This window comes from Fonsecaea multimorphosa (assembly GCF_000836435.1).
Source record: "Fonsecaea multimorphosa CBS 102226 unplaced genomic scaffold supercont1.19, whole genome shotgun sequence".
Taxonomy (NCBI): domain Eukaryota; kingdom Fungi; phylum Ascomycota; class Eurotiomycetes; order Chaetothyriales; family Herpotrichiellaceae; genus Fonsecaea; species Fonsecaea multimorphosa.
In genome coordinates, this window is record NW_015971653.1 from 555,471 (window position 1) to 582,203 (window position 26,733).

General features: G+C 52.9%; 11 protein-coding genes across 11 annotated transcripts; 5 read left to right on the top strand and 6 right to left on the bottom strand.

Moving 5' to 3' along the window:
* Nucleotides 1–530: 530 nt before the first annotated feature.
* Nucleotides 531–2,699, bottom strand: Z520_08582 (uncharacterized protein; the record flags this gene model as incomplete). The annotated part of the gene is made up of 4 exons (XM_016779078.1): nt 531–2,021; nt 2,110–2,180; nt 2,249–2,629; nt 2,693–2,699. 4 exons carry the CDS (start codon nt 2,697–2,699, stop codon nt 531–533), a joined length of 1,950 nt encoding a protein of 649 aa, XP_016629997.1.
* Nucleotides 2,700–3,619: 920 nt separating this feature from the next.
* On the top strand, nt 3,620–5,125 carry Z520_08583 (uncharacterized protein; the record flags this gene model as incomplete). The annotated part of the gene is made up of 2 exons (XM_016779079.1): nt 3,620–4,438; nt 4,493–5,125. 2 exons carry the CDS (start codon nt 3,620–3,622, stop codon nt 5,123–5,125), a joined length of 1,452 nt encoding a protein of 483 aa, XP_016629998.1.
* Nucleotides 5,126–5,226: 101 nt separating this feature from the next.
* Z520_08584 (uncharacterized protein) lies at nt 5,227–7,194 on the top strand (the record flags this gene model as incomplete). The annotated part of the gene is made up of 2 exons (XM_016779080.1): nt 5,227–5,604; nt 5,752–7,194. The coding sequence occupies 2 exons, from the start codon at nt 5,227–5,229 to the stop codon at nt 7,192–7,194; spliced, it is 1,821 nt and encodes a 606-aa protein (XP_016629999.1).
* Nucleotides 7,195–7,366: 172 nt separating this feature from the next.
* On the bottom strand, nt 7,367–9,299 carry Z520_08585 (uncharacterized protein; the record flags this gene model as incomplete). Its single annotated transcript, XM_016779081.1, has 8 exons — nt 7,367–7,601; nt 7,659–7,914; nt 7,972–8,003; nt 8,051–8,615; nt 8,662–8,802; nt 8,849–8,978; nt 9,028–9,078; nt 9,126–9,299. The coding sequence occupies 8 exons, from the start codon at nt 9,297–9,299 to the stop codon at nt 7,367–7,369; spliced, it is 1,584 nt and encodes a 527-aa protein (XP_016630000.1).
* Nucleotides 9,300–10,011: 712 nt separating this feature from the next.
* Z520_08586 (uncharacterized protein) lies at nt 10,012–11,079 on the top strand (the record flags this gene model as incomplete). Its single annotated transcript, XM_016779082.1, has 1 exon — nt 10,012–11,079. One exon carries the CDS (start codon nt 10,012–10,014, stop codon nt 11,077–11,079), a length of 1,068 nt encoding a protein of 355 aa, XP_016630001.1.
* Nucleotides 11,080–11,125: 46 nt separating this feature from the next.
* Z520_08587 (uncharacterized protein) lies at nt 11,126–11,911 on the bottom strand (the record flags this gene model as incomplete). Its single annotated transcript, XM_016779083.1, has 1 exon — nt 11,126–11,911. One exon carries the CDS (start codon nt 11,909–11,911, stop codon nt 11,126–11,128), a length of 786 nt encoding a protein of 261 aa, XP_016630002.1.
* A 612-nt stretch (nt 11,912–12,523) lies between these two features.
* Nucleotides 12,524–14,488, top strand: Z520_08588 (uncharacterized protein; the record flags this gene model as incomplete). The annotated part of the gene is made up of 1 exon (XM_016779084.1): nt 12,524–14,488. One exon carries the CDS (start codon nt 12,524–12,526, stop codon nt 14,486–14,488), a length of 1,965 nt encoding a protein of 654 aa, XP_016630003.1.
* Nucleotides 14,489–17,011: 2,523 nt separating this feature from the next.
* Z520_08589 (uncharacterized protein) lies at nt 17,012–19,478 on the bottom strand (the record flags this gene model as incomplete). Its single annotated transcript, XM_016779085.1, has 8 exons — nt 17,012–17,054; nt 17,107–17,656; nt 17,704–17,849; nt 17,900–18,082; nt 18,125–18,173; nt 18,227–19,129; nt 19,223–19,259; nt 19,317–19,478. 8 exons carry the CDS (start codon nt 19,476–19,478, stop codon nt 17,012–17,014), a joined length of 2,073 nt encoding a protein of 690 aa, XP_016630004.1.
* Nucleotides 19,479–20,181: 703 nt separating this feature from the next.
* On the bottom strand, nt 20,182–22,475 carry Z520_08590 (uncharacterized protein; the record flags this gene model as incomplete). The annotated part of the gene is made up of 3 exons (XM_016779086.1): nt 20,182–21,742; nt 21,795–21,990; nt 22,079–22,475. The coding sequence occupies 3 exons, from the start codon at nt 22,473–22,475 to the stop codon at nt 20,182–20,184; spliced, it is 2,154 nt and encodes a 717-aa protein (XP_016630005.1).
* A 641-nt stretch (nt 22,476–23,116) lies between these two features.
* Z520_08591 (uncharacterized protein) lies at nt 23,117–23,686 on the top strand (the record flags this gene model as incomplete). The annotated part of the gene is made up of 2 exons (XM_016779087.1): nt 23,117–23,223; nt 23,326–23,686. 2 exons carry the CDS (start codon nt 23,117–23,119, stop codon nt 23,684–23,686), a joined length of 468 nt encoding a protein of 155 aa, XP_016630006.1.
* A 532-nt stretch (nt 23,687–24,218) lies between these two features.
* Nucleotides 24,219–26,696, bottom strand: Z520_08592 (uncharacterized protein; the record flags this gene model as incomplete). The annotated part of the gene is made up of 2 exons (XM_016779088.1): nt 24,219–26,007; nt 26,098–26,696. 2 exons carry the CDS (start codon nt 26,694–26,696, stop codon nt 24,219–24,221), a joined length of 2,388 nt encoding a protein of 795 aa, XP_016630007.1.
* Between the last annotated feature and the right edge of the window lie 37 nt (nt 26,697–26,733).

The following is a 26,733-nucleotide window of genomic DNA, read 5'->3' on the forward strand; positions in this document are numbered from 1 at the left end:
GCGAATAGCGAACATATTCCTCATGGTACGAATGTCACCTGGCTGTAGTTAGCATTAGTTTGGGAACACAGAACAGCATGAGGTCATACAATTTTGGTGGCGGTAGCGGACAATGGCGGGATTGAAATCGTATGATTTGCTGATGATTGTGTGGCATCTTGAAGGAAACAGCACAATACGGGGCATAGCTGGTCAGGTCTAACCAAGAGCTGATCAGCCTCAGTCTAGAACGAGTCGAAGGAGTGGATGGCGTCGAGAGGCAATGCGGGGGGGCAAGTGTGGGTGAAGTTGTGGTGTCGAGTCCCAAGACTTTTAGCCTGATGTGCTTTCGGCCCGATTCCAGCAGCACCAGCCAGTTGGGTGCCAGTGGTGAGTGGTGCATCTCTAACAGAGAATTCATTCTCCGCCAGGGGTCGGAATATGCGTGGAGAGCTCCTCATTTCATTTTCTTGCGGAGAATATGCATGTAGATTTTGCTCAACAAGCTGATCCAGAGATATCGTATTCCAGACAAGAAAATCCAATGCGGGTTAGTCCTTCCCCCCGAAATCTTCTCCAGGCTCGACTCTTGGTAGTAGCCTCTCTTCATCATCGCCCACTTCTCCAGAATTTCTGGCAACCCTGCCGCTTGCTCCGGCCTGGTCAAGGTTGGTCAGTCGCTCGCTTTCATCCACAATATCCCACCCTGGACTTGCTGCACGGGCCGGCGTATTAGCTCCCGCTTTCCTCGAAAACTGCTGCATCTCGTTCTCGTCCAAAGCGTGGACATTGGTCGATTCAAAGTCCCGCGTGTTGACTCTCTTTGCGAACAAGATGTCAAGCTCTTCATACGTCCTGTCCTTCGTCTCCGGCAACCTGTACCACGCCCACACCCACGTAAGAATGGCTGTTGTGCCCCAAAATAACCCGGTATAACCACTCCAGTTCAATGCCTGTGGGTTCAGCATGTACGGCTGGACCGCCCCTCCTACGAAGCCGACAAGATAATAAGCGTTGCGCGCAAGACATATGGTCTTAATCCGAAGTCGAGTAGAGGAAACTTCTCCGGGAATGGACCAGCCTAATTGTCCCACTGAAAGTTGAAAGACTATAGTCCAGACGAGGGTAAGCAAAGCCTGCGTAAAGGCGACGAAAACGTGGGAGGTCCAGACATTTAAGACGCCAATGATGTAGAGAATGAGAGACATGACCAGCATCGACGTGGTGTAAATTCTGCGACGGCCGAAGTAGGGCATGACGAGGAACCAGTTCGCCAAAGTCGCGACCAGTGCCAACCCGGTCCCGAAGAGACTCAGCGTATAAGTGGTTTCTGCACTGAGGCCGACCTGCTCGTAGAAATATGTCGCATTATATCCGAATGAGAGCCCGGAGAAGTTTTGGCCCGCGAAGACCATACACGCAATTTCGGTGCGTCGGAGTTCGAATCCACGGAAGCAGTCGGCATAGGACGTGCCTATTTGCAACGATTGTTCCAGATTATTTGTGTGGACGATATCCGCGAGCGTGTCTTTGGGGTCAATCTTTGCTGTGCGCGACTGAAGGCGTCGGATTGATTTCTCGGCCTCCTCGAGACGCCCCTTTCGGACGAGGTACCAGGGTGACTCTGGCGCAAACGACAATAGAGGAATGAGGAACGCCGGCCAGATCCATTGAAATCCAAAGGGTATGCGAAATCCCCATTCATCGTCCCTTTCTAGAAAGATTCTCAACACGATTGCACATATAATTTGTCCGATGATGAAACTCATATTGGTGAAACTCGAAAGGTAGGCCCGGAGAGCCATGGGGAGCACCTCGCTGGAGTAAGATGGCGCGAGCGTGGCAAAGATCCCCCATGGAAAACCACATAAGAATTGTCCGATCATCAGGACCACTATGTTAGGGGCGAAGAAAGTCATGAAGATGAGACAAGAGAGGAGGCACAGGGCGCCAATCAACACTCGTTTCTGGCCCAGTCGGTCGACAAGATAGCCGTTCAAAATCGTGCCCAAGACAGCGCCAACGCCCGAGGCCGTTCCAATCTGCGGTTCGTGATTAGCTACAACCACAGCTTCATGTTTGGACGTTGAAGCATGATTGAGACACAGGTCAGGAAAAGCCAGGACTTACCGCAGCCATCCAAGCCGCGCTGAGCTGATACCCAGACTTCGTCTGCTCGGTAACTCCAACGAATTCGCCATCTACAAGAAAACCCCTTAGCACCGGGAAGCTCTAAAGAGCGAATCAATGGGGCGGAGATGAGACGTACATTTTCGTTGAAAGGTAGGATAGGCATAGAAGTTGGGCACCAGAACGCTGTCAAAGCCCTCCATGATGACGCAGGTGCTGACCGCGAGGGACCAGAACACGGCCATCGGGTAAGCTCTGAGGGCTTGTCGCACGGTCAAATTGTGCTGAAGATGGGAATGATTCGAGGCAGCTTGTTCAAGCCCTCGATTCTCTTCTCCCTCTCTACCGCTATGCCCCTCGTGGCGCAAGGGCAATTGTCTTGCGCTTCCATGATGGGAGAAGTCTCGCACCTGGACACTCTCTTCGGCAGCTCCTCCGTTGGCCAATAGCGGGCGGTCGCCCGAATGGTCGTCGTCCTCAAGACTTACCCTCGAAGGAGTGCTGGCTATGGAATCATGGTCTGGGTATCTCGGTCAGGTACATTCCAATTTTGCGGAAGTATTCTTCAGCCTAGAGTCTTTACCGTCCATTGCAGCCTCTCGGGCATCCTCACCGCTGGTAGGAGTAGTGAATCCTCCGTTGGCTGGGTGGAATCGAAGCGGTAGGAGCCGCGTGCGTACCCTGTTGTCGCGTGAGGGTATTGGCGCGTCAGACTGGAACGGGACTGGCGCAATGGCCAAAAGACGCGAGAGGGCGGGATCCACGGGTCAACACCCCAGATCTGGGTGGGTCATAGACGCATCATTGGAGAACAGGGTGGTGTTATCTTGTGCTTTCTGGGGAGTGGCTGATCAGGACAAGCTCGGGGAAACAGATGGACTCATGGGTCGTAGTGATGGAAAACGACGGGAAATGCAAGTTGATGCAGGAAAACCCGCGAAGCGAGTGACGCGGAGTTTGCGGGAAAAGGGGCGGCGGGTTTGACGGCACGTGATTGGCCCAGGGTCTCGGCAAGTTTGCTGGCGGCGGAATTAGAACAGACGAGACAGACACCCACGACACCCACAACACCCACCTCCAACCACCATCAACCACCACCGCCCGCCTTACCGGTCCATCTACTAACATGGCAGTGCTACCGCTGACAAAATTGCCGGTGTCCGATTGCTCATTCGTCCGCTCTTTGGCTCGGTCCTTTTTGCATGGTGTTATGCCGCCCTTTGCGCAACCACCTTGACAAGACCTTTTCCACTGATGATGCCTTATTGTAGTCATTTCTCCAGCTCCAGCTCCTCCTCTAGTCCATCTAGGCGCTGCATCAAGAGGAGATGTCCACCAGGACCGGAAAAGTACCGCCGATCTTCACATCCTGCAGCAGAGGTGAAGCTGCTAGGTACCAATCCTGGTGTGGTTGGTCCTAGTTGTATAAATGGCGATCCTGGCGTCCCTGAGAGGCTGAGCCAGCCCAGTCGCCTATTGTCCGTTTCATCGTTCCTTCGACGTACACACGATGTTGTTTCTGTTTGCCCACACTCTTCTGGCTACTTCCGTGTATGCTGTCAACAATGGTCTCGCCAGAACGCCTCAGATGGGGTGGAACAACTGGAATTCTTTGGGTTGTGACGTCTCCCAATCGTTGTTGCTCGAGACTTCCAAGATGCTGCTGGATAGTGGCCTGAAGGATGTGGGCTATCAATATGTCGTCCTTGATGATTGCTGGTCGGATGGTCGCGACGCAGGGGGCTATCTTCGACACGATGCCAACAAATTCCCCAAGGGCATGAAATGGGTTGCCGGTGAACTCCACGATATGGGTCTTCTGTTTGGCATGTATTCGAGTGCTGGAGAGATGACCTGCGCCAGATACGAGGGCTCGCTTGACAAGGAGGAGAAAGATGCGGAGATCTGGGCTTCGTGGGATGTCGATTACCTGAAATACGACAACTGTTTTCATCGCGGCCGATTTGGCTACCCTGAAATCTCCTTCAACCGTTACAACAAGATGGCCAAAGCTCTCAATGCCACCGGTCGACCAATTTTGTATTCACTGTGTTCCTGGGGCGAAGACTACGTGCACACCTGGGGCATGTCCATTGCCAACTCCTGGCGTGTTTCTGGCGACATCTACGACCACTTCAATCGTCCAGATGCTCTATGTGCGTGCGACGATCCTCGAGATCCGCACTGTGTCGCACCAGGCACCCATTGCTCGGTCATGAATATCATCAACAAAGTTGCGCCCTATGTCGATCGTGGCCAGTTTGGCGGCTGGAACGATTTGGATATGTTGGAGGTGGGACAGGGCGGGATGACGGATGAAGAATATAAAGTATGATAAAGTCGATCCTGCTTCACGGCCCTCTGACTAATCGTTGATGTCTAGGTACACTTTTCGATGTGGGCTGCTCTGAAATCCCCGCTGCTGATCGGCGCCGACATTCGCAAATTGTCGCCCAAAACCTTGACCATTCTGAACAACCCGGCGGTCATTGCGGTCAGTCAAGATCCGCTCGGTAGATCAGTCGCTCAAATCTTCCGCGATCAACAGGTCAAGAAGGACAAGTACGGACAAGGCGAGATTCAGATATGGAGTGGCCCTCTTTGGCTGCACGACCAGGTCGTCATCTTCCTCAATGCCGCGGACGAGGATCTCGAAATGACTACGTCTCTCAATGACATCTTCCTGCACGAAGGGCCCGAGGGTTCAGCGCCGCAGACCATGGAGGAATTCGACGTTTACGACCTGTGGGCTGACCGCATGGAAGACTCTACAGCCGAGCAAATCCTCAATGGGAAGGCTCAATACAAAAGCTCTTGGTATAACTCAACCAGAACATCGTACCAGGAGGGTCTGGCTAAGGCTGATCCGCGACTCTTGGGCAAGCGAGTGGGTAGCATTGGACCAAAGCATGACGTCCTGCGAGCTCATGTACCACGACACGGTATCCGCATGTTCAGGCTGCGGAACTTGACCGGTGGCTCTCCAAGATATGCAATGACCAAGAGCGAGCTCTGAGATTATCTGGAAAAGGGGCAAGGGTCATGGCGAGATGTGCAGGGTAAATCGTAAACCCACCAAAGAAAATAGAGACATCGCGGTGCTATAGAATGGAATAGATGGGGCTCAACTACCAGAACAGCCATCCTGCCAGTCACGCTGCCTTGGCCATTTCTTTCGTCCTGGAAAAGAAACCTGCTGGCGGCAGATCTCTCGTATACGTCTTGCATGTCTCGATCTTCCCCACCTACATCATGTTCGTCCCTGTCTACATGTCCAACCCCGCATTTCTCTTAGCCACATCCTTGGTCCGGCTCCTGATCGCTGGTGGAGTGCATGCTAGATCCAGGCGTGCAGAAAGTTTTCCGCTCTCTCTCTTCTCTTCATCATGTCTGCTAGAGCTGCACCGAACCCGAGCCCTTGAGCCAACCACTCACTCCGACCCTAAACCATCAACGCCAGACTATGCGTCCTCCTACTGCCTGTGTAGTGTGTCGGTAGGCGTTTCTGAATCCCTCTTGCACTTCTGAAATCTAAACTTCATCAGAACGCGTCGTCGTAAATGCGAAATTACCGCTCCTGGTGCACCATGTGCCTACTGCAGCTCCCGCAACCTCAGCTGTTCCTTTGCTCCTTTTCCCCAGGTCGATGCCAACTGGCATAACCAATCACCAACTACTACTCCCGACACCGTTGCATCTGGTCCGAGTCGGTGCCAGAGCATCGCGACGGAACTGCCATCCCAACCTTTGTGCATAGAGCTTGTCGAATTGTATTTCCGGTACATACACGACACCTTCCACTCCCTCTTCCATCCACCTAGCGTGATGGAAGATGTCATCAACGGCGCACTTCCGAGGGTCCTCCTGTTTGCTATGATCAGTCTCTCTGCAAGGTTTTCAGAGGATCCTTTCTTCGCGGGCATTGATCCTAGGATCCGGGGCAGGCCATATGCCCAGGAAGCTGAGCATCTCCTCAACCTGCGAGAAGTCTCCTTGACGACTTTGCAGGCGGCCGTCCTTGTCGGCGCCTATGTCATCACGGAAGGCGAAGCAGCGGCTGAGTCTGTCTTCTACAGCGTGGCTTGTCGGAATGCATTGTTGCTCGATCTTCCCAACATGGCCGTTACATCCAGGGTCGAGCAGGAGGTGAATCGGCGGGCGTGGTGGACACTGTGTATGATTGATGTCTGGTCTTCTAGAGGTGTCCGTATCCCGCGAATGCTGACGCCTAGGAGTGACGTCCCCTACCCAATGGAAGAGACGGTATTTCACAGACTGCGCTCTGATGGCATGGACGTTCCGAGCCCGTCTCACCTGCAGGAGTCGAGCGCTTCGCTGCTGACGCAGATGATTAAGCTGAATGCGATCCTGTTTGAGATCAGCACGGTCAACGAACTGGCGGCGTCCCATTCACACCTCGATAGCGGCCACCAGGAAGCCGTCGACACACTCACTGCCAAGTTAGAAGGCTGGTACAACAACCTGCCCATTGGGCTGCAGGACACACATGCAAACCTGTCTCGCTACGCCACCATGGGGCTCGGCCCAATGTTCGTGGCTGTCTACTTGGGATATTACCACTTTGGGCAGTTACTGTACTACCCATACTTGCACGAGGACTCATATGACGATACCATCCATGCGCGATATTACGCCGACAAATGCAAGGGCCACTCGATTGGGCTTTGCGAGATTCTGTACCGGGCATATTCCACCCCGGGCTGCGAGGTATACTACACGATGGTGGGGCACGTCTTGGTCATTGCGTCAACGGTCCAACTCCACATCCTGCTCTTCAGCACCGACGAGGTACAGATCCGGACCGCGCGGTCGCGTCTGGAAAGGAACTTTGAGATCTTGACGCGCCTGCAGACCTTCTGGCCCACCTTGGACGTGTGCTTCACACGATTCCGCGAGTTTCACAAAGCGTGCCAGAAATATAAGGAGACGTCCTTCCGCATGGACAAATGGATGCTGCAATTCCTGTTTGAGTTTGCAAAGCCCGTTGGCGAAAAGGATCCAGATGAACTCGCAGAACTCAGGCCGTGGACTATGCAGGATTTGGGGTTCACACCTCCTGCTTGAAATTAAAGAGAGGCTCAATCTGAAATTGACAGCCCATGAGGTCATAATGTCAACAGGTGATAGGTCTCGGCTACACCGCGTTCTATGGGTTTTCAAAGGCATAAGACCATGCGTACCGCGTCATTCTCCATCCAGCAAGTCTGAGACAACTCTCATGCATCACATAATACGTTTACAGACTTGCCTTTCCGCTTGTCTCATATGGGAAGATGAAGCTTATGAATCCAGCAACGATATACAAACTCGCCGAGACGAAGATCGGTGTGTTTGTATAGCCGACATAAGTTGCGATGATGGGTGCCATCAGACCGCAGATACGGTTAAATGCTGCTGCTAAACCGGTCCCTGTCCCTCGGTGCACGCTGGGGATGACTTCAGGGGTGTAACAGTACAATGCGCCCCACATGCTGCAATACTGGTCAGTGGACAAGCCGAAACACCGGAGATTCTAACGAGATACTCACATGTACGACACGAAGCTGGTTATGCAGTTGAACGCAAGGATTGATGCTTGTGTCCTTGCCGCTGTAAAGGCAAACTCGAAGACGGCCGTCAAGATCAGGGCAATCCCGAGCGTGCCTCTTCTGCCAACATAAGGCAGCCCAATGAACCACCCTGCCATCAGGGTGCCAGGAATGGAGCATGCGATGATGATGAAGTTGTTCCGGTACGTGATGCCGATGCTGTTGGACCCGCTCTGTGCACCATGCAGTGCCAGATCTGCTCTGATATTAGCGACTCTCCGAAATTATCTCTCCAGACACATCCTCAACGTACATTCTGGCAGGAAGTTCGCGTATAGAGGTGAACTGTTGGATGTTAGTGCAATTGCCCATATTTCTAGCATATTTCTTACCTAAGACCAATCATCCCCCATACCAAGATGATGAGCGATGTGCTATAGGCAACTTTCCTGGTTGAGAATAAGGCTCGAACGTGCTTGAATCCACCGGGTCGGAATTGTGCGAAAGTGCGTTCCCAGGAGGTGGGTCTCTTGATGGCGGCGGGATGTCCGGCGCTCGCATAGTCTCTCTCGACTTGCAGCAGATCCTCGACAGTCAGTGGCTGAGTGGTGCCGTTGTACTTTGCAACGTCGTTGAGCACGTCGATGGCCTCTTGGTACCGTCCTTGACCGATCAGATACCTTGGGCTTTCACGGAGTCGGAAGAAGACGAATCGGGCGAAGAATGCAGCCAGGGTGAGGCCACCCATGGTGTACATCAAGTATCTCCAGCCCATATTGTCCTTCTTGTGGCATTGTCCAACTGGGGTGTCGGCGCTGCACGAGAAGTTGGGAAGAAAGCCCCAGGCGGCCCCTGCTGGGATAGCCTGACCAATTGACCACCAAACGGCCAATATTTCGAGGAGGTACTGGTGAGTGCCAGGAAGGAATTCGAGAAACACGGCGGAATCCACAGGCACTGCCCAATCAGCGAGAGCTCTCCAGACTCATTGCTCTGGACTTACAATTTCCTCCAACGCCGAACCCGCAGAAGGAGACCAGAACAGCACAAGACACAAAGCTGTTGGCAGCTCCTGCAGCGGTGCCGAATACTCCGGCAAAGAGCAGGGTTAGATTGAACGCAAGTCGTCTCCCGATCAGATCGCCTGCCACAGTCAGCGCATTCATTGGATTCTGGACGGAACATCTCACTTCCAAGTCCCCAAAAAGTTGCTCCAACGACCAGTCCAGCGATCAATGCAAGAGACAAAAAGGCAGAATGCTTTGGAGTGAATTCGACCGCCACTTGAGCAAGCGCGTCTGAAACAGTCGTTTGCCAGAGCTGGGACAATCAGCTTGTGTTGTACCGGATGGGTGTCTCGAGAACTTACCTGATCACACAACCAACCATATCCACAGAGGACGAACAGGGCCCATTGGTACTGAATATGTCAACTTGCATCACTCTCATGGCGTCTCTTGGTATTACCTTGCCCATGCCGATGCTCTGGACAGCATGGTTCACGAGACGAGCTTGATGCTCAAAGACCGGGTCGAGACCGTCAGTGTGCAACGACTTAAGCTCTCGAATGGTGCCAACTTCCGCTGCCTCCTCTGAGACTGGACTTGCAGTCCCAACATTGGTCTCTTTGTCGGTACCCATGGTCTCTCCTTTTTCAATGAATCCGAAATCCTGAACTTGGAGGAAGTCAGAAGCATTCACAGCGGAAACGAGCCATTCTTTTGTATTAGAGTCGTGGTTCATATTCCCAAGGCACGGTTGACGTTGGTCGCTATCGTATCTGCTCTGATAGGCCCACGGGATCTTGCCACTGCCCCATATCCTGCATTGTGATAAACATGGAGGCGGTGGATAGTGTGGGATTTTGGCATAGAACCAAAGGAACCAGGCGTCCGCTTGCCCGATGACGGCCAAGACTGTATATCCTCATTGGAGAGACTCCAAACACCCATTAAGATAGGGAAATGTCCGGCTAGTGGAGAGACTATCGCGGGCAAGAATGCGCGGCGAAGGAGCTTATCTCGCGGCAAGAGTGAGACTTATGACATTGCGGAATGAGCCTAGCGCAGGAACCGTTGAAGCAGGAGATGCCCGCCAGATCGATTTTCGGTTCGCCGTCTGCTTGCCCGTCCATACAGAATTGTCTTTCCTTCTACCAGGCCATACGGCGACCAGCTCGTAAAGCTAAACCTGACCTATCTTCAGGCAACGAAGCTCCCCGTCGCGATGGCCATACCTCCAGTATCATGGAGCTTGTGGGATAGACGACGTCCGGGGCATGTTTATAAAATCAAGGTAAGCTAGAGCCGAACTCACAAGTCGGAGCACCACAGTATTCAACAGCTCGCCCACCATGGCCGCCGAAACCAGGGTTCTTCCTTTGCCAACCGTCGACCATGCATTCGTCAAGGTCGAGCCTCTTATTTCCAGCCCAACGGCACCCGTTCGCTTTGACCCTGTCAAACATATGTGCTTCGAGCCTCCGAAAAACATCATTACCTTGAAGGAGTTGCTATTGTCAGAAAAAGATGCCATCTCACCCGTCGCCATCACGGAGCCATTCCCCTTGTTCACCCTTGAAGGTGTCAAGCAGATGCGAGCCGACCTCTTCCGAAAAGAAGTTGTTAACAAGCATGGCAACAGGACGAAGAAGAACTGCTACAAGATGAGGGGCTACTCCCAAGACACCCCGTTTGTTGATGCCGCATGGCGCAGCAAAGAAGTCATCAAGGCCTGCTCCAAAGCCGCGGGTGTCGATCTCGATGTTGTCTTTGACTACGAAATCGCCCATATCAATGTCCAAGTCGACGCCCTGGAGGATGACATGCCACTAGATGCTGCGCTGCCGCCTGCGATGCCTCCCAACCAGGCGCCTTCGACCCCGCTTCCAGCTATTGACCAATCTGAGGAGCTCTCGACAGTTGGTAGATGGCACACAGACTCGTATCCCTGGGTCTGCGTTTGCATGCTGTCCGATCCATCCAACATGACTGGCGGTGAGACTGGCCTCAGAAAAGGGGATGGTTCCATTGCCAAGATCAGAGGGCCCCAAGTTGGCTGGGCTGTGATGATGCAAGGAGGCTGTATCGAGCACATCGCGTTGAGAGCCATCGGAACCGGCGAGCGTGTCACCATGGTTACTTCGTTCCGCCCACGAGACCCGAGTCTGAAGGACGTGAGCAATCTTGGCAATGTCAAGAAAAGCAGTCGTCACGACCAACTTTTCAAGCAGTGGTCGACTTACCGCCTGGATGTTCTCGAGAAGCGTGCCCGGCTACTGAGAGAACGCATTGAAAATGGCAACTTATCTGGAGAGGAGATCGCCAAGCTGGTCGCTCAATGGAACGAAGAACAGATTCCCTACATGAACCACACTGCGGTTGAGATGGTAGGCCCCGGGAATGAAGGCTCGCAAGAATAGGCATCACATTCGACAATACAACTGGTGCACCAGTATAGATTGTGGTCTAGCTAATGGACTTTCTTGATGCCTTGAGCAGTGCTGAAGCTGCTTCTGCTAGGATACCTGCATCTCCCCCTGGTAACATGATGAAGCTGAATCCCATATGCACGAGACGCGGAATTGCGGCCTGTGAGCCGAGAATGCCGATTGGCTTTGCAAACCGCTTGCCCAGTTGAAGCACTTTCTGCAAGGCTGCGATGTATTCTGGTTCTTCCCCGGTTGCGCCCTCGAAGCCAAGTGAGTGCCTCAGATCAACAGGCCCGATGAAGACTCCGTCTACACCTTCCGTTCCAATGATGTCTTCGGCATTCTCTACTGCCTCTTTCGACTCTATCATTGGTAATATGACAACCTCGGGTGACCGTTTCCGCTTGTAGTCGGCCACGTCTGGCAGGGCGGGAGTCTCAGCAAACGGTGTTCGAAAAGGACCGTAGCTTCTTTGCCCAGCTGGAGGATACAGCGCTCGTTTGATGACTCCATCAACTTCCTGCTTGGTGTTGACCATTGGGACAATGATTCCACTGGCACCACTGTCCAACGCCCATTTGATCCATTCGACGCCGTGGGACGGGATTCGGACGATTGGCGCACAGTTTCCCGCGGAAGCCGCAGCGGTGGAATGTACCATGGCTGTGATTTCCTGCGCAGAGAGCGGCGAATGTTCCATATCGATCATCAACCAGTCGAAGCCGCATTGTGCCAGTATTTGGGCGCTGTACGGGTCATTGAAGCTGACAAAGGTCCCGATCAGGGGCGTTTTCGTTTGGAGCAAAGAGCGGAACGAAGGCATTCTGAGATGATACAGTGCTCCCTATTGGGGTGCCCTGCGCCGAGCGTGCTGGACGACAACTGTCCGTGGTTATATAGCATTTTGGGCTAACCTGACAGGCGTGGCATCTACTTCTAGAAGACGGTGGAGTTGCGCCGTGGTAGATGGGGTTACCCAGGACAGGTTTGCTCAGCAGCACTGCGATGGCGAGGTCTCCATAACGTCTTATCGACGCTCCTTACGGGCAACATACGTTGAAAGAGGCGCGGAGATGCGCGATGCCAACATAAAAGCTCGTGAAGACGACAACAAGGGCGTCAAGACAGGAGTCTTATAAGAAGCTTGATACTTCGAAGCGGCTTATTGTTCACGCACCATTGACTTCTTTCGACCAGTGTAGAGCCGGGTGAGAGAGAGGAACGTGTTCAAACCCGGGCAAATGCGCGAGAAGAGAAAGCGTCGTCGTTATCAAACAAGTATGTAACTTGTCTAGCCACTTTCAGATAACAATTCCCGGTCCCCCGCGAAGCACCAAACTTCCTCTCCATCCCGTCCGTCTCATCCTTCCCAGCTACTTTTGATAATCATGCGGTCTACCCGGCAACTCTCAAGGATGCGCTCTATACCATCCAAATGGACCTGTCCAGCCGCCAGGAAGGTCCCAGACCGTTCCGCTCGAGACGTGATCGACCTTGCGATGCGTGTCGGGGACGGAAAATAGCCTGTCGCATCGACACATCGCCCCCATGCGCGTTCTGTGAAAGTCGCGGAAGCACCTGTACTTTCCAGCAAGGCCCGAACAACAAGAGACGGAGGGTCTTCTCCAATTCGATGCCCAATAATCACTATCTGCCGCAGCCGGACAGTCTGACATCGATCCCTCAGACCTGGGAGGACTTCACCGCGGAAGCGTTCGACAGCACCCTCTTCGACGGTATGGATCTTGCCGAGGAAGGGAGTCCTACTTTCCAGAACCAAAGGTCGCCTCAACAGCCACATACCGCGGATGGACGCCACGCAAGCACAAGCCCCCGGCATTTTCGGCCGCAGAGCCAGCGGCCGTCGTTGTCTGGAAATGCCAAATATCACGACTCCAGCGTCCTTCATCGATCTCAGGTCCCGCCGGATACCGGCCATTTGAACCGTCATGTGATGACGGAGTTGATGAAAGGCACAAATCAGCTCGAAATCTCCCGAATCGGCTTGAGAAGGACCAAGGATCGCAGTGACGACTCGTTGACCGGTGAAAGCCCTCAAATATCAATGGTGAGAGAGGATCCACCTTTTCTGATCAGCGGCAAGTTGTGCATGGACTGTGCATCGTGGTCAGACATAGAGAGCCTGCTCTTGGGAAAGCAGCGCGACGAACTGCTCCGACTGTATTTTCGGTTTGTCCAGCCATTGTTTCCCATTCTCCAACAAGGCGACGGGGCCTACGGCGACACTCACGGCGACCCTCCTCAAGACACTGCCCCGCTTGCCCTTTGCGCTTCGGTCTACGCAACGGCTCTGCCATTTGCCATTCACAATGACTACCTGAGTGCCACACTGACAGACGCAAACGGCAAGCGGGAGCAGTTGTACACGATCGCGATTGCAGCTCTGTTGCAGACGGCACATTCACCTTCCATTGAAGCTCTGCAAGCCTGTCTCCTTTTGCTGCAGAAAGGCCCAACCATCCAGCATCAAGGACTGACGCCAACATATTCATGGCTCGCCTCGGTCGCAGTCACAATTGCCAAGTCTCTGGGCCTGCAATACGACTGCAGCGCATGGGAGATACCCTTGGCTGAGAAGCAGCTTCGTAACCGACTATGGTGGGCCACGTATACGATGGATATCTGGGTGAGCGTTGACTCGCCGGGCGGGCGATCAATTGTGTCGGACGACTACGACGCGCCTCTGCCAAAGTCCGGGGACGGATTGCCTGGCGAGTACGAGGTTACGGGCTACGGCAACGAGTTCGACCGACTCGTGCTTCTGACGCACCTTCTCGCGCAGATCCACGAAACATATTATACGATCCGAGCGGCAAAGCAAACTTCATCCGACTTGTTCAAGTCCCTCGACTTCGCCCGTCCGCTTCGCTCGGCTCTCAGTGATTGCAGGCAGAGTTTGAAGGCAGACCTCCCCCTGAACTCTGGCGATGAGCCCGGGATGAGCGCATCCGTACACCTGGCTGCGTGCGTTGTGTCGATCGTTCTGTTTCGCGCCCTCCTTCGACCTGTCCAATGCGGCAGAGCCGGTGCGTCACCGGTGGAAAGCCACAAGTCGGCAGCGGCAGCGGTCATGACTGGGTCGGTCAACTGCGCGAGGGAAAGCGTTGAGCTGTTGGAAAACATGGTGTCCATGGTCGGTCCGTGGAATGCGTTCTGGCATTCCTGGTCGCAGGGCAACTTTGCCATTGTCAGCACGTTTCTGGTGCAGCTGCTGCTCATGACTGGGGATGGCGATGGGATGAGAATAGAGGTAAGCGAGCTGATTTCCCGCTGGAAGCGCGCCATACGTGTCATAGCTGGGAGTGGCGGGTGGGGGAGCTCTCTGATGAGTATGGCGCTCGGCAGACTGGATTCTCTTCTCAACCAGGCTGGGCTGTGAGGGGCCTCTTGAGAGCCGCTGCTGGGGGTGGCGGTTGGCATGTCAGTCTTGAGCATAACAGTTACTGCACCCCAGTCTTGAGCATAACAGTTACTGCACCTCAGTCTTGAGCATAACAGTTACTGCACCCCAGCCTTTCGTGTGTCTTCTCGCTTGGTATTATATCCTTCCACCCTGTAGCCTCTCAAAAGCCCCAGATTCCCCTTTGCGCGACAGCATCGACTCCCAGGAAAAGTGACGGATACCGTAAAATCCCGCTCACAGACCAAGCTGCACGGCACCTGCACAGGCGTCGCGGAAAAATAACGTGGTGTGACCTCGTAGATAGATGCTGTAGACCGCGACAGTCTATCAGGCACTTTTGTATCGTGTGACAATGTCCTGGGTAGTATTTCGTCGCTCTCGGTATGTACGATACGCGTGGCCAGCCATGTCCTCCCCATATGCAGAAATCCACAATGACAATGACAATGACAATGGCAATGCACCGGAATACAATTGCCATGCCATGCCTGCTGCGAGGGAGTCTGTTCCGTAGAACAGGACCTCCCGGACCAAGGCTCCCCTTCGCAGACCGGGATACGCCACCGAAATATTGAAACCAAGCGAGCCCGGCTGTAATATTCAGACTCCAGCACACAGCTCACGGGCGAGATCGCCCCGGGAATAAAGGCACCTTGGATTATTACTCAAGCACCCTACAAACCACTCGCATCTTGTTCCCAATCCCAGCGAATCGGACCGATGCTGGGGACAGGGGCGGTTGACATCTCATGCCTGTTCGTACCTCGTAATAAGAGATGGAGCACCTATTATAGTGATTAGTGTTTTTTGATTCTTGCGTCAGGGTTCCAGCTTAAAGGGTGCGAGGACGGCAAGGCTGGCGAAAATCAGGAGAAAGATTTGCACACCGCCCCCCGCCTTTTTTTTTAAGCCTACTCCTGCCGACTTAACACATCGAGGCAACGCGTGTATATCCCGACAACGACACTCCTCCCTATTTGTATAGATATATATATAAAAGGAGGACAAAGAAAGATGTGATTTCACGGAATGAGAATCGAGTTTCCATCTCAACCTACGTAATGTATCCTGGCTTGACATGGCACTAACAGACGCAGACCAGCGCGGGGGCAGGTCAGAGATTCAGTGAGGTCGAAGAAACAGTTGTTGATTGTGCTACGGAATGGGTTCAAGAGGGTGTTTGCCTATAGACACTGCCAATTCAGGTGGCTCGGGATGTTTCTCTCTCAGGGCACTGACACCTAGGGGGGAACGTAACGCAACGCGTGTCTACGCACCCACTATCGGGTGTTTCCTGCACGATATCTCGATTTCTCAAACGTCACATCTCCCTCCCACCGCGCCTGCCCCCCTCGACCCTCTCACACGCGGGACACAAGTCGCTATACCAATCCTTCCACGTCTCCCGTCTTCTCACCCCGGACTTGCACAGGCCGATGCCGTCGCGGAACTCATCACCGCCCGACCTGCCGCTGTGTTGGGGCGAGTGTTGCGGACCTCGCGCCTGCTTCCGTGGCTGCTGTTTCTCCCGCCTGGACTCGTCGCACTCGATCTGGAAGTACTCGTCCGTGGCAAAGTGGAGGCCGCAGATCCGGCAGTGTTTGCGCGTCGGGGTGGAGATGCACATGATTCCAAGGATTCTTGCGTGCCGTGTCGTCAACTGATGATGGTTGGGAGATGGGTGTTGGACAGGACACTGTGAGGGGGCAGATAGAGGTTCCCAATCTGGGGGATTGAGTTGAGGTGTATAAAGTCGGAGTTCGTATCTGTTTGTCAAAGACAGTGGGTTGGATTGTTATCCCTCCTGGTGATTTGCTTGTGGTGGATAATCTTGGTTTGGATGCATCGAACACTTCGAACAGATGATGGTGCGCCCCATGAGGAAAGGATCGCGGATGGATTTATATACCTACCGACCTTCCTCGGAGGCTGTGACTTTGTGAGTGACGGTGACGAGATCTCAACAATCTCACCCTTTTGCGATTGAAAACCAAGATCAACCCACAGGGCGGGTGATATCCGACCCGCAGAGTGCTGCCAGTGATGACGGGCCACTATTTGGCCTTGTTGAAGTGACATGTTCGTGAAGTACTGTTTGAAGGTCAATCGGTACAGAATCTACGGGAAATGGGGAAAAGCTCTTTCGGGTGCAAGTGAAGATCCCCCTAAGATATTGCTCCAGTGACCATCCTATCACTCTTTGACTCAACACTCTGTCAAACTCAGAAGGTTGAGCTTGATGAGCTGACGCGGACTGTCACCAAGTGCAGGCAACGCGATCAAGGAAAACATCTTTACACAAAGGAAATCTGCAACTCATCAAGCAAATAGGCGCTGTAGACCGATTCCGGGACGAAATACTGGGGCGTGCACAACTCTGCAGACGGAATCGTCATTGTTAACCATTATTGTTATTACCATTTTGCGTCTGATGAACTGTACATCCTGGGATTGCGCAGGCTTGTGTCATTATCTACTGTTCTTCTCCCTGTCCACTCCTTAGAAGTTCTTCCCGGTGAAGGGGCTCTGTACGGAGCCGAATCTGCAAAACTGTCAGCCAGTGCGGTAGGTGGAGATTTCTGCTGTAAACCTACCCTTGAGGACACTCCCTACCCAATGCGACATTCCCGCTTCTCATGTAACAGATCTTGGCTGCCGCACAGGCGTTGCTCGTGCAGTTGGGACTCATGACACTCGTCTTCCCCTGGAAAGTGTTGTGGATGCTCACCAGCGTATGATTTGCCTCCATGGCCTCGGTGACTTTCTGCCAATATGTAGCGTTGAGAGGCGCATCTTCAGGCCACCCGACTTGATATGTGTCTCTGGTAGAATATTCAAAATTCCAGACGGGGCCGGTTTGGGCAGGGTTGAGGGTTGTAAACGCGCTCACGTTGGCGTAATACGTATAGGCGTTATAGATGGAGAAATCTCCCGTGTCCACCTCGTACATGCGGTAGCCGGAGTTCAGATTGGTGAGGGGCGTCACACTCGGCCCGATCCAAGCAACGTTGACGGCGTGCGCGGCATCTTGAGTGGTGCCGTTATTGCTGTAGTAAATCATGAACTGATCTTCATGAGTGTGGCCGAAGAAGACACCGGCAATCACATGTGGAGAGTATCGGTCAACCATCTGGTAGAAGAGATCTGCACAAGCAGTTAAAACCCGCCCACCATGGTCTCGCCCGACGTACCTGTAGGGTTGGGAATCGGGTTGGAACCATCCCAGCCGGACAAGACATGCCCAAGAAGCCAGACGCGTTCCCCTTTGCTCTCGGCGTCTGCGAGCTCTTGCGCCACGAATTTGAAAACTCCACTGTTGTCCGGATCCGTAGTGTTACTGCCCCCAAAGTGAGAACTCTCTTCAACACATTGGGAAGCTCGGCCTACATATAATTCAAGAGGTTGCTTCGGTACCAGAAGTCCGTGTTGAAAGTAATGATCCTCAACTGAGGGTACTTCGGATGGTTGATACTGTAAGCCCCGTAATGCATGCGGGCCTCGTTTGCGGCCTCGGCACTAATCCAGCCGTTCTGCTGCCACAGCGAAGCGACATGGTTCCAGTTCCAAGACCTGCTCAAGTCAGAGATATTCAAAAAGCAGCGGTCCACTTACTGTTGCTGGCCCAGATTTCCTGGCAAGGTGTGCGGAGAATCAATGCCGTCTGTATTTCAATCTCAGTCAGGTCTCTCTTTACGAGTTCTCTGCTATTCTTACCAGGGTTGCTATCGTGGTTCCCGAGCACGGCGAAGACGGGGCCGCTAGGAATATAAGACTTGATCATGTGATAGATCGAGACCTCGGCGTATTCGGTGTAGTTGTTGGACAGCTCGTTCTGGGACTCATGAGAAACCAAATCGCCAGTGTAAATACCCCAGGCGAATTGGTCGTTTTCGGACTTGTTGTTGAACGTCGTGCCAGTCAAGGGTCCGATCGACTCCAGGGCCGACGTCAGAAGGAAGTAAGGACTGTCGCACCTGAATGACCCGTATAGTGGTGAGGGGATTTCCAGTTGACCGGAAGCACTCGTGGGGTTGTTGGAACGGCAACACAACCCACTGGTGCAGTTTGCTTCGGAGCCAACATCGTATCTCGGATCAATATGAAAATCGCTCATATGGATGACTTTGACTCTGTTGCCACTGGGTTTCGGCACTGTGATATTGGCAGGCTTTGGACCAAAATAGCCCGTTGTATTGGAGGGAAGGGTGAACGGACGAGGGCAGAAGTTCCCGCTCACATAGTTGCACAGATACTGGCCGTCAGATCCAGACATGTTGCCTAGGGCGAGAACTTGGGTGTAGACGGCGCCAAAGTTTTCGGCGTCGTAATTTTGATGACAGCTCGTGTTGGACATGAAGCCGCTGCTGATGCACAACTGGACCAGCAAATCTGGGACCATGGATGGGACCCGCTGCGCGACATACTGGCCGACTTCCAATGCCGAGAGACATTTGGTGCAATTTGTCGCATTGGTTGCCAGGATGGAGTTGACTTGGCTGATAGCATTGGCCACAATCGCACTCCCGTTTGTGACTGAATAGAGGGGCGTGGGATAGTAGACGGGATCTTCACTTTCCTGCGGGATGTTTGTCTGGTTTGTCAATTCGAGGGGAAAGGCTGCCTGTTGTCAGCACTGAAGAGGACTACCCGGCCAAACAGTGCTTTGGGAGACTCCGATATCATCAGCACTTGGGTTTCCAGGGGACTCACTATAGTTTAGTGCCGGGTCAAAAAGAATGGGTTGGGGCTAAAGGTGGTTTGTCAGCATCAACCTGCCGGACAACTTCGACATTGATAGACCTACCTCTTGACTTGGGGAAGGGGGAATATAGTACGAGGGAAATAGGCTGGTTGGGAAACCGGCAGGCACCGTGTAAGCCAGGAGAGAACAGGAGCTTTGGGCATATGCGAGAGGGCAGGAGAGCAGAGGCAGTGCCAATGACAGCCACATGCAACGGCACATCATGATGGGCAAGATTTGGAGGCAGATATATATATATATGAAACGAACGAGGACCTCAACCTACCGTGGGATCTCTGGCGAGGAGAGAAGGAGCAGGTCCCCCAAAGGATACTCAGCCTTTTTATTGCATTGATAGCTTGAGCTTCCGCAGCAGTAGGACAAGCTTGAAGCTCTCCCGAGCTGCTTGCAGCTCAATGGAGGGAGTTGTGTGTGTAGACCAATGGCGTGGACGGTTGAAGGCAGAAGCAAGAGAAGCTGCGAAGGAGCTGCGAAGTAGCTGCGAAGTTGGCGGTTCCCTGCCACAAAGCTGCCAAGGTTTCACCAATTGTAGAGGCGCTGTCGCCGCACGTGTTGGTCTAGTACAACCACGTCGTCGACTACTACTTTGCTTGGTCCACCGGCTGGCGGCCGGCAAGGGAAACGAGTTGCTGGACGTAGTAACCGAGCCAGACACTGCCAGACACTGCCAGGGTTGGGCGTGCGGAATCTGCTGATAAACCTTGCCGATCCCGATCCTTCATCAGCAAGCAGCTATCTAGGTATGTGGGTGGTATTCACCTAGGTACACAGAGCCACCGTCACTGTACAGAACTCCACCACAACCCAAGATCGAGATAGCATCGACAGCGGGTACTGCAACACCCAGTAATAATAGCACTGCTCTAGCCACTCCAGGTACCAGCACAAGTCCACACTCTGTTCGCCTCTACATTCCAAGCTTGTCCACTGTTCTACCCACAATCTCTTCGTACTGCTGCATTCCTCGTTCTAGCTTTCGAAGCCCAGTCTTTCGCACGTGGTATACCACCCCTGCTGTACCTGCATCACAATCCGACTCTTCGCTGCTTTCGTCTTCCTCCCCTGTCCTTACTGGCTTCTCTCGATCCACCACACATCGCATAAAATGCCGATCATGAGTTATCACAAGAATAGCACCCTGCCACTGTTGGAGAGCCTCGACCAGTGCGTCGATGGTGTCGGCATCCAGATGCGTCGTTACTTCATCGAGAATGAGTAGATGAGGAGAGTTAAAGAACACCTCCGCCAGTGCCACACGTACCCGTTGCCCGCCGGACAGAGCTGCCAGTGGAATGTCTGTCACAGTATTGCCTCGGAGACCTAGCTTGGCCAGCGTGCCTCGAGCTGCCTGTTCATCGCCCGTCCATTCCGCGACATTCATCAGATGAGATAAAGCCGTCCTTTGTGGATCCTGCCTCCCAACTCTTTCCAGGTCTTCGACTGCGTGTTGAGAGTAGCAGCCGAACTTGGCCTTCGAATGCACTGTGATTGAGCCCTTGGTTGGTCTCGGATCCCCTCCGGTGGCTGCCCCCATCAGGAGCTTGACCAGCGTGGACTTTCCGCTTCCATTCAGACCGGCCAGTCCCACGCGTTCACCAGGATGCATGACAAGATCGACCTCCTTTAAAGTCCAGACGCCCGACTTGGGATAGGTGAACGATACTTTGTCGAAGCTGAACAGAGGTCCCGAATGACGCAGCGGTTCTGGCTGCTCCGGCAACGTTATCGTCACGGGCGGATCAAACTCAGGAATGTCGATATCATCGCGCACTGAGTTGTGCCATCCGGCAAGGTCTCGATTGAGCTTGAATCGGCCACCACGTTGGCCAACCTCGAGCCCAGTACGCTCCTCCAGCTTCTTTCTCCGCGATGCCGCTTGTTTCAATTTCTTGTCATCCCCCGTCCGTTTGGCAGCCTTGACGTTCTTGGCTATGGTCTCTTTCATGTGCTCCGTCTGCTTTTCTTGTGCTTCGGCCATTCTGGTCATGCGTCGAATTTGTCGTCGCTTTTCGCTTTCATATTCGGTCAAGTTGCCTTTGAAAACCTCCAGCGTTTTGGCGGGAGCAAGTCGGACGAGAAGCACCTCCTGAGCAATTGCATCAGCAAAGTCGCGGTCGTGTGTCACAATGATCACAGTGGTCCCAGCTAGCGACTTCGTAATGTATCTTTCGAGCCAAACAATGGCGGGCAGGTCAAGGAAATTTGTGGGCTCGTCAAGCATGAGTATATCGGTCTTCTGAATCAAAGCGCATGCGAGGTCACAACGCGTTCGCCATCCTCCAGACAACGACTTGACAGGTTTCTCGATCTGCTCCTCGGAGAAACGCAGGCCGAGGAGTATCGTTCGGGCTCGAGCCTCAGTGCTACCGGCGTCCATAGCCTCGAGTGCCAAACGTGTCGCTTCCAGCATATCAAGGCCGATTCGGGTGGCCTCTTGGTCGTCTTCGGCACTCTCAGCTTCGTCATAGCTTGTTCGCCGTAAGCAGCCAATTCTGCATTGAAGGCGCGAAAACATATTACCGTTTCTGTGCTTCCTCCACTTCCTTCTCCTTTTCGATGAGCATCTGTCGGGCCTTGAGTCCTCGAGCACCACTTCGTCGTGCCGCAATAAGTTGAGCTTCGGCCAACTCTTGCTTGGCTTGCTCAAGTTGAAGCGACCGTACTGTCGTCACAACATTGCTGGAATGGGCTTTATCTTCTAGCGCTGCGGCGAGACCTAGATTTTTGTTAGAGAGACGCCCCCACATCAGTGGGGGACCACCTGCGGTTCGAATCCCTGAGAGCCCGTTCTCTGCGTCGGTCACTTCTTGTGACGTGTTCAAGCACCTTGGTGGTATCGCTCTCGCCGTCGTCAGATTCTGTCACCGCATCGGAACTGATGCGCGTCTGGCCAAGCAAGAGCAGACGCAAGTTGCGAGGAACACCGGGCACTCGTCGCTCTGCCAACGCTCGCAGCAGCGAGCTTTTCCCCGTTCCATTCCGCCCGGCCAGAACATAGTGCACGCCTTCCACGATTCGTAGATGTGCGTGGTCCAATAATTCTCGCCCCCCAACGGATAGTGTTAGATCCTTGACATCGATATCCTTTGATGTTGGTGCATCCAAAGCATCTACATGGAAACGGCTTTGCTGGCTCGTGACGACTATGGTTCCATCCTGCAATGAGGGCGTTGACGTGCTTGTCTTTGATGGTTTGGGCATAGTAATCCAACAAGGAGAAGGGGTGCTCTGACAAACAAGAGAGGAGAGTTCGGATTGAAAGGAGAATTATGCCCTTGTCTCCCACGATTTTGATCACTCAACTCTTCATATACCTATCGTCCTACATTGTTCCTCTGCACGCTGTCTTAGCCGAGACCGCGGGGGTTAGCTTCTGTAACTGATTCCGTGAAGGCAAACCGGGCGTCGAGGTCGCAGACCAAACTCCAATTTGTCGAACATGACCTCTAGTGTTCGAAAGGCATGAGTCACTAAGGCGTCGCAATGACTTTCTTGAAGAGGTGAGTCACGTAAGAACCAGCTCCGCAACTCTCTTCGTAAAGTCGGCCAATCTGAACGTGTTAGCGGGGAAGAGAAAGCAAGCTGTACGAGCTCAATCTCAGCAGGCCAAGAAGAATCTGTGACTGTCATTTGAAACAAAGTCGGACCAGGTGTGTAGCCCGTGACCGTCGAATCCGCCAATCAGAACAAAGGACACGCCGTAGCTGCGCAGACTTCTTCCCACTCCAATGCGAAGGTGCAGCGAACCGCTCTAACTCTCGCAAACCAGTTCTCGACGACCTTTTTGACCTTACGAGCATCGAGTCTTTCGAACTGCGCATAGGCCAAACCTTCTCCCAGCGATGGCGCAGTTTCGCGCAAAGAAACTTGACCTCGGATGCTTCATCAACTCCAAAATCATCCGCGACCACACAAAGCGCAAGACCTTTGAGCAATTTGAACCCCAGAGGTACACACATCTCCTCACCTTTCGGATAGTCATTTCTGCCTCCAAGCCATTCATACAAACTCCAAGACTCCGTTGATCTGACACCGAACCGAGTAACTCTAGGCAAGCACTCCGCTACCTCGTCCGGAACACATCCCTTCCAGACTGGGTGCGCACAAAGGCGCAATTCGAGCTGAGAAACATGCACTGCTACACCCGGCCGACGCAGATAAAGAACAGGTGTATAATGGGTGGTGTGGCTAGGAGTGTGCTGAGGAAGTTCAGGATGGGCAGGGTAAGTTCCCGAAATGTCTCTCGAGGCGAAGCAAAGAGGGGAAGAACCGGCTTTCTGGCTTATAAGATGAAAGCGTGGCTTGGAGAGGACATGGAAGAATATGCTAACTATCCCGTGCTCCTGCAGTTTCAATTCCGGATGAATGCGCTAGAAGGAACCATACCGGGCGTCAAGAAAGCCAGCTGGTGACCAACTGTACAAATATTTTGCGAGCATTTGGGACTACGGCAATCATGGCAAGAGACGGCGTTCTATGTGTACTACAACTTCTAGAATAGAGGGTTCGAACCTGAGGGGCCATAATTCAGCTGGAGTGAAGATCGAGGCTTCAATATTGAGGACGGACGCATTCGACTCTTAGGAGTGGGCCTGCGTAGCTCCTCCCAGCGCAGCACAATCCGGGTTTGCGATGGATTGAAATGTCTGAAAATTCCCCAGACCAAAAAAATAAAGCCGGTCTTTCGGTCTCGTTGATCCCTCTCACGTCCTCCTTCAGCTCTGTTGACTCGCAAAAGCTCAGATGTAACTGTAACCTTCACAGTACGGAATCTAGCCTCATCATGAGCGCCCGCCATCCCTTTGTCCTTGGATCTTTGCGAATGCTAGAGCCATCAAGAGGCCGGAAACAATATCGGGAGAGAGAAAGGAAATCAGGCCAAGTAGAGCACCAATCCTCCAAGGTGGCGAGGTCATGACACCCTCGTCAGGTCCCACCCCGTACTTAGTGGAAACGACGCTTTGGTTGTTCCTCATCAATGGTCGTATCCAACTTCAATCTTTCCACCACCGCAGCAATAGTCTCATCTCTCTGGCGTCGAGGGGATGCTTCAGACCCGGGCGAATCCAGGATAGCGGCCTCAAAAGGGTCGAGATTCCCTGTCTTCCGCTGACGGTCATCTGGAGAGTGTGGCCGTCCTGGATCGTCGTTCGCAGCCAAGTCTTGGTTCCAACTGTCGTTCCAACCCGATTTTTGCCGTCTTTCTGTGTCTGCTTCTTTCTTCTGCTCCTTGTCATCTTTCAGTCGTGCCTTAATCAGCATTGCTATCAGCGCTTCTAGCGTGTACCGTGCATCATTCCCACCATTGTGAGGGAAGTAGCATGGAAGGCCCAAATCTTTCATTATCGAAGCAAGATTACGGTGCTGGGTCTCTTCCTTCAGGATTCGATACAACGGTGCCGTGTCAAGTGACTCGATGATAGAGGCCAATGTTTTGGAACCACCTTCTCCGTTGGCCATGATATCCATAGCGGCAATGGGATACGTAGCCCGAGAAGGCGTGAACATCTTGGATCCGAGATCTTTGAGATACGCAAGGTCCGTCCCAATATCATGACCGACCAAAATGACATTGCGCTCTTTTGATCCACGCTGCAAATTTTCCGTGCCTGGTTTGATTGTTTCGGCAAGTGTGATGGCATGTTTGATGGCATCCTGATCCCCAATACCATATAGAACGCTGGCAACAGCTGCTCTGTTCGCAGCGTCCTGTTCAGCATTGGTCGGACCCATACTGACCCCTGCGAAACTGGTAGAAGTTGCTTCGCAGGCCTTGTTCTCTTTCGCGGGATTGGCTGGCTCGACACCCCAGGGATCAACGAGGCTGGGATGCTTGTGATCAACAGAGAATGGCCACTCAAAGCAACTCTCCACCTTAGTCACGGCATCTTTGAGATCAACCCATTCAGACCTGCCGAATTGGAATGAGTTCGGATGTCCAATGCAAAAATCTTTATTGACTAGATGCTCCCTGCCACTGATTCTGAAATGTCGAGAGCGGATTTGATCCATCCAATTCTTGCCGTTTAGACCTGGAGGGATGTTGACAAGGTCGAGCGTGTCCAGAGTGCTAATTCCAATCTCTGTGATAAGGTTGTGGGCTCTTTCATATGCCTCGACATCAACCGCAATGAAGACGACCTCTGCTTCAAAAGGATGGGGAACCGGAGCCCTAAGGTCGAGCGGATTAGAAATAAAGTGGGCGGTCTTCAACTGTTGTAGACGGAATTTTTCCTGTTCGTCCCATGGCATGTTTGGGTCTGGTTGTTGAATCTGGCCAGTCTTCCGCCGCAAGCCCATATACCTCTGAGCCCTTCTTAACTGCACATACCAATCTCTTACTGAGACCAAACGGTCATCTTCCCTCTTCTTTTTGCCTCGCCCACCTTTGGTCCTGGCTGCGGCCACGATGGCAGCTTGACACTTATCCTCGAAGTCCTTAAAGAGCTGTTTGGTTTCAGGTGAAGCATCATGGGGACATTCACCGTGGTCAGGAGGAGCCTCAGGGATCCTGTTCTTTATTTCTTGTGCTTCTTCCCTAGAGTGTGTCTGGCCTAAATATTGAGGTTTGGGGGTTCCGTCCTTGTAAAATGTGAGAGTAAAAGGGAACCCTGGTACTGACACCGGAATTTTGAAGGCCTCTCCAATTTCTCTAATGAGCTCCTGAACCTGTGCATGTGGGACGAGGATGATCGGTCTCGCGCTCAAGCCGAGTGGAGGATGGAGGTAGTGGCTAGCTTAAGCGTTAGCAATAAACATGCCAATCCATGGGCTTTGTTGCCAGCATGGGATAGACAGAAAGGCCGACAAGTCAAAAACTTACAGGTCCCAGGTCCGATTGTAGAATTTATTAGACGCGAAGAAGTGGCGCGAGACACGATCATTGACATCGTTCATGTATTTGTAGGGGAATTTTGCAGCCAGCGCGAATTGACAGAAGTGTCCTACAACCGGATTTCCCTTCCTGTCTGCTGTTGGTAGCGCCTCGTTGTCAGAGTCAGAGTGCTCATTCACGGTCCAGAAGGGCTCGCTTTTGGAGATCTTGCCCTTGGCAAGATACTGAATGGGGCCGTTGGGGGCAGTCACGACATCCTTGGGATTTTCACCGAAGCTTGCTTTTGGCTGTGATATTTTTGGAGGAGGTTTCATGGAGGGTTTCTGCTTGAAGGCTGAAACATAATCGTCGTCGTCATCGGAGCTGGTAAGAATCAAAGGGTCTCTTTGCGGTTGTTGCTTTTTGGGTGATTTGGTCTCTCTGGGATATTGAGCAGTTCCAGGGATCCTCAGAGGCTGTTGGTCTTTCGCTTCTCTTTGTTCGAGCTCTTTTGCTGAGAAGTGAGGTTGACCAGGAGTTGGAGCAGGTGGAAGTGCTTGGTTGAAAAACAGCTGATTCAAGCGATCTTGAGCGGTAGTGTTGGCCATCTCGCCTCGGCTTTCCTTGCGATTCAATTGTGAAGAA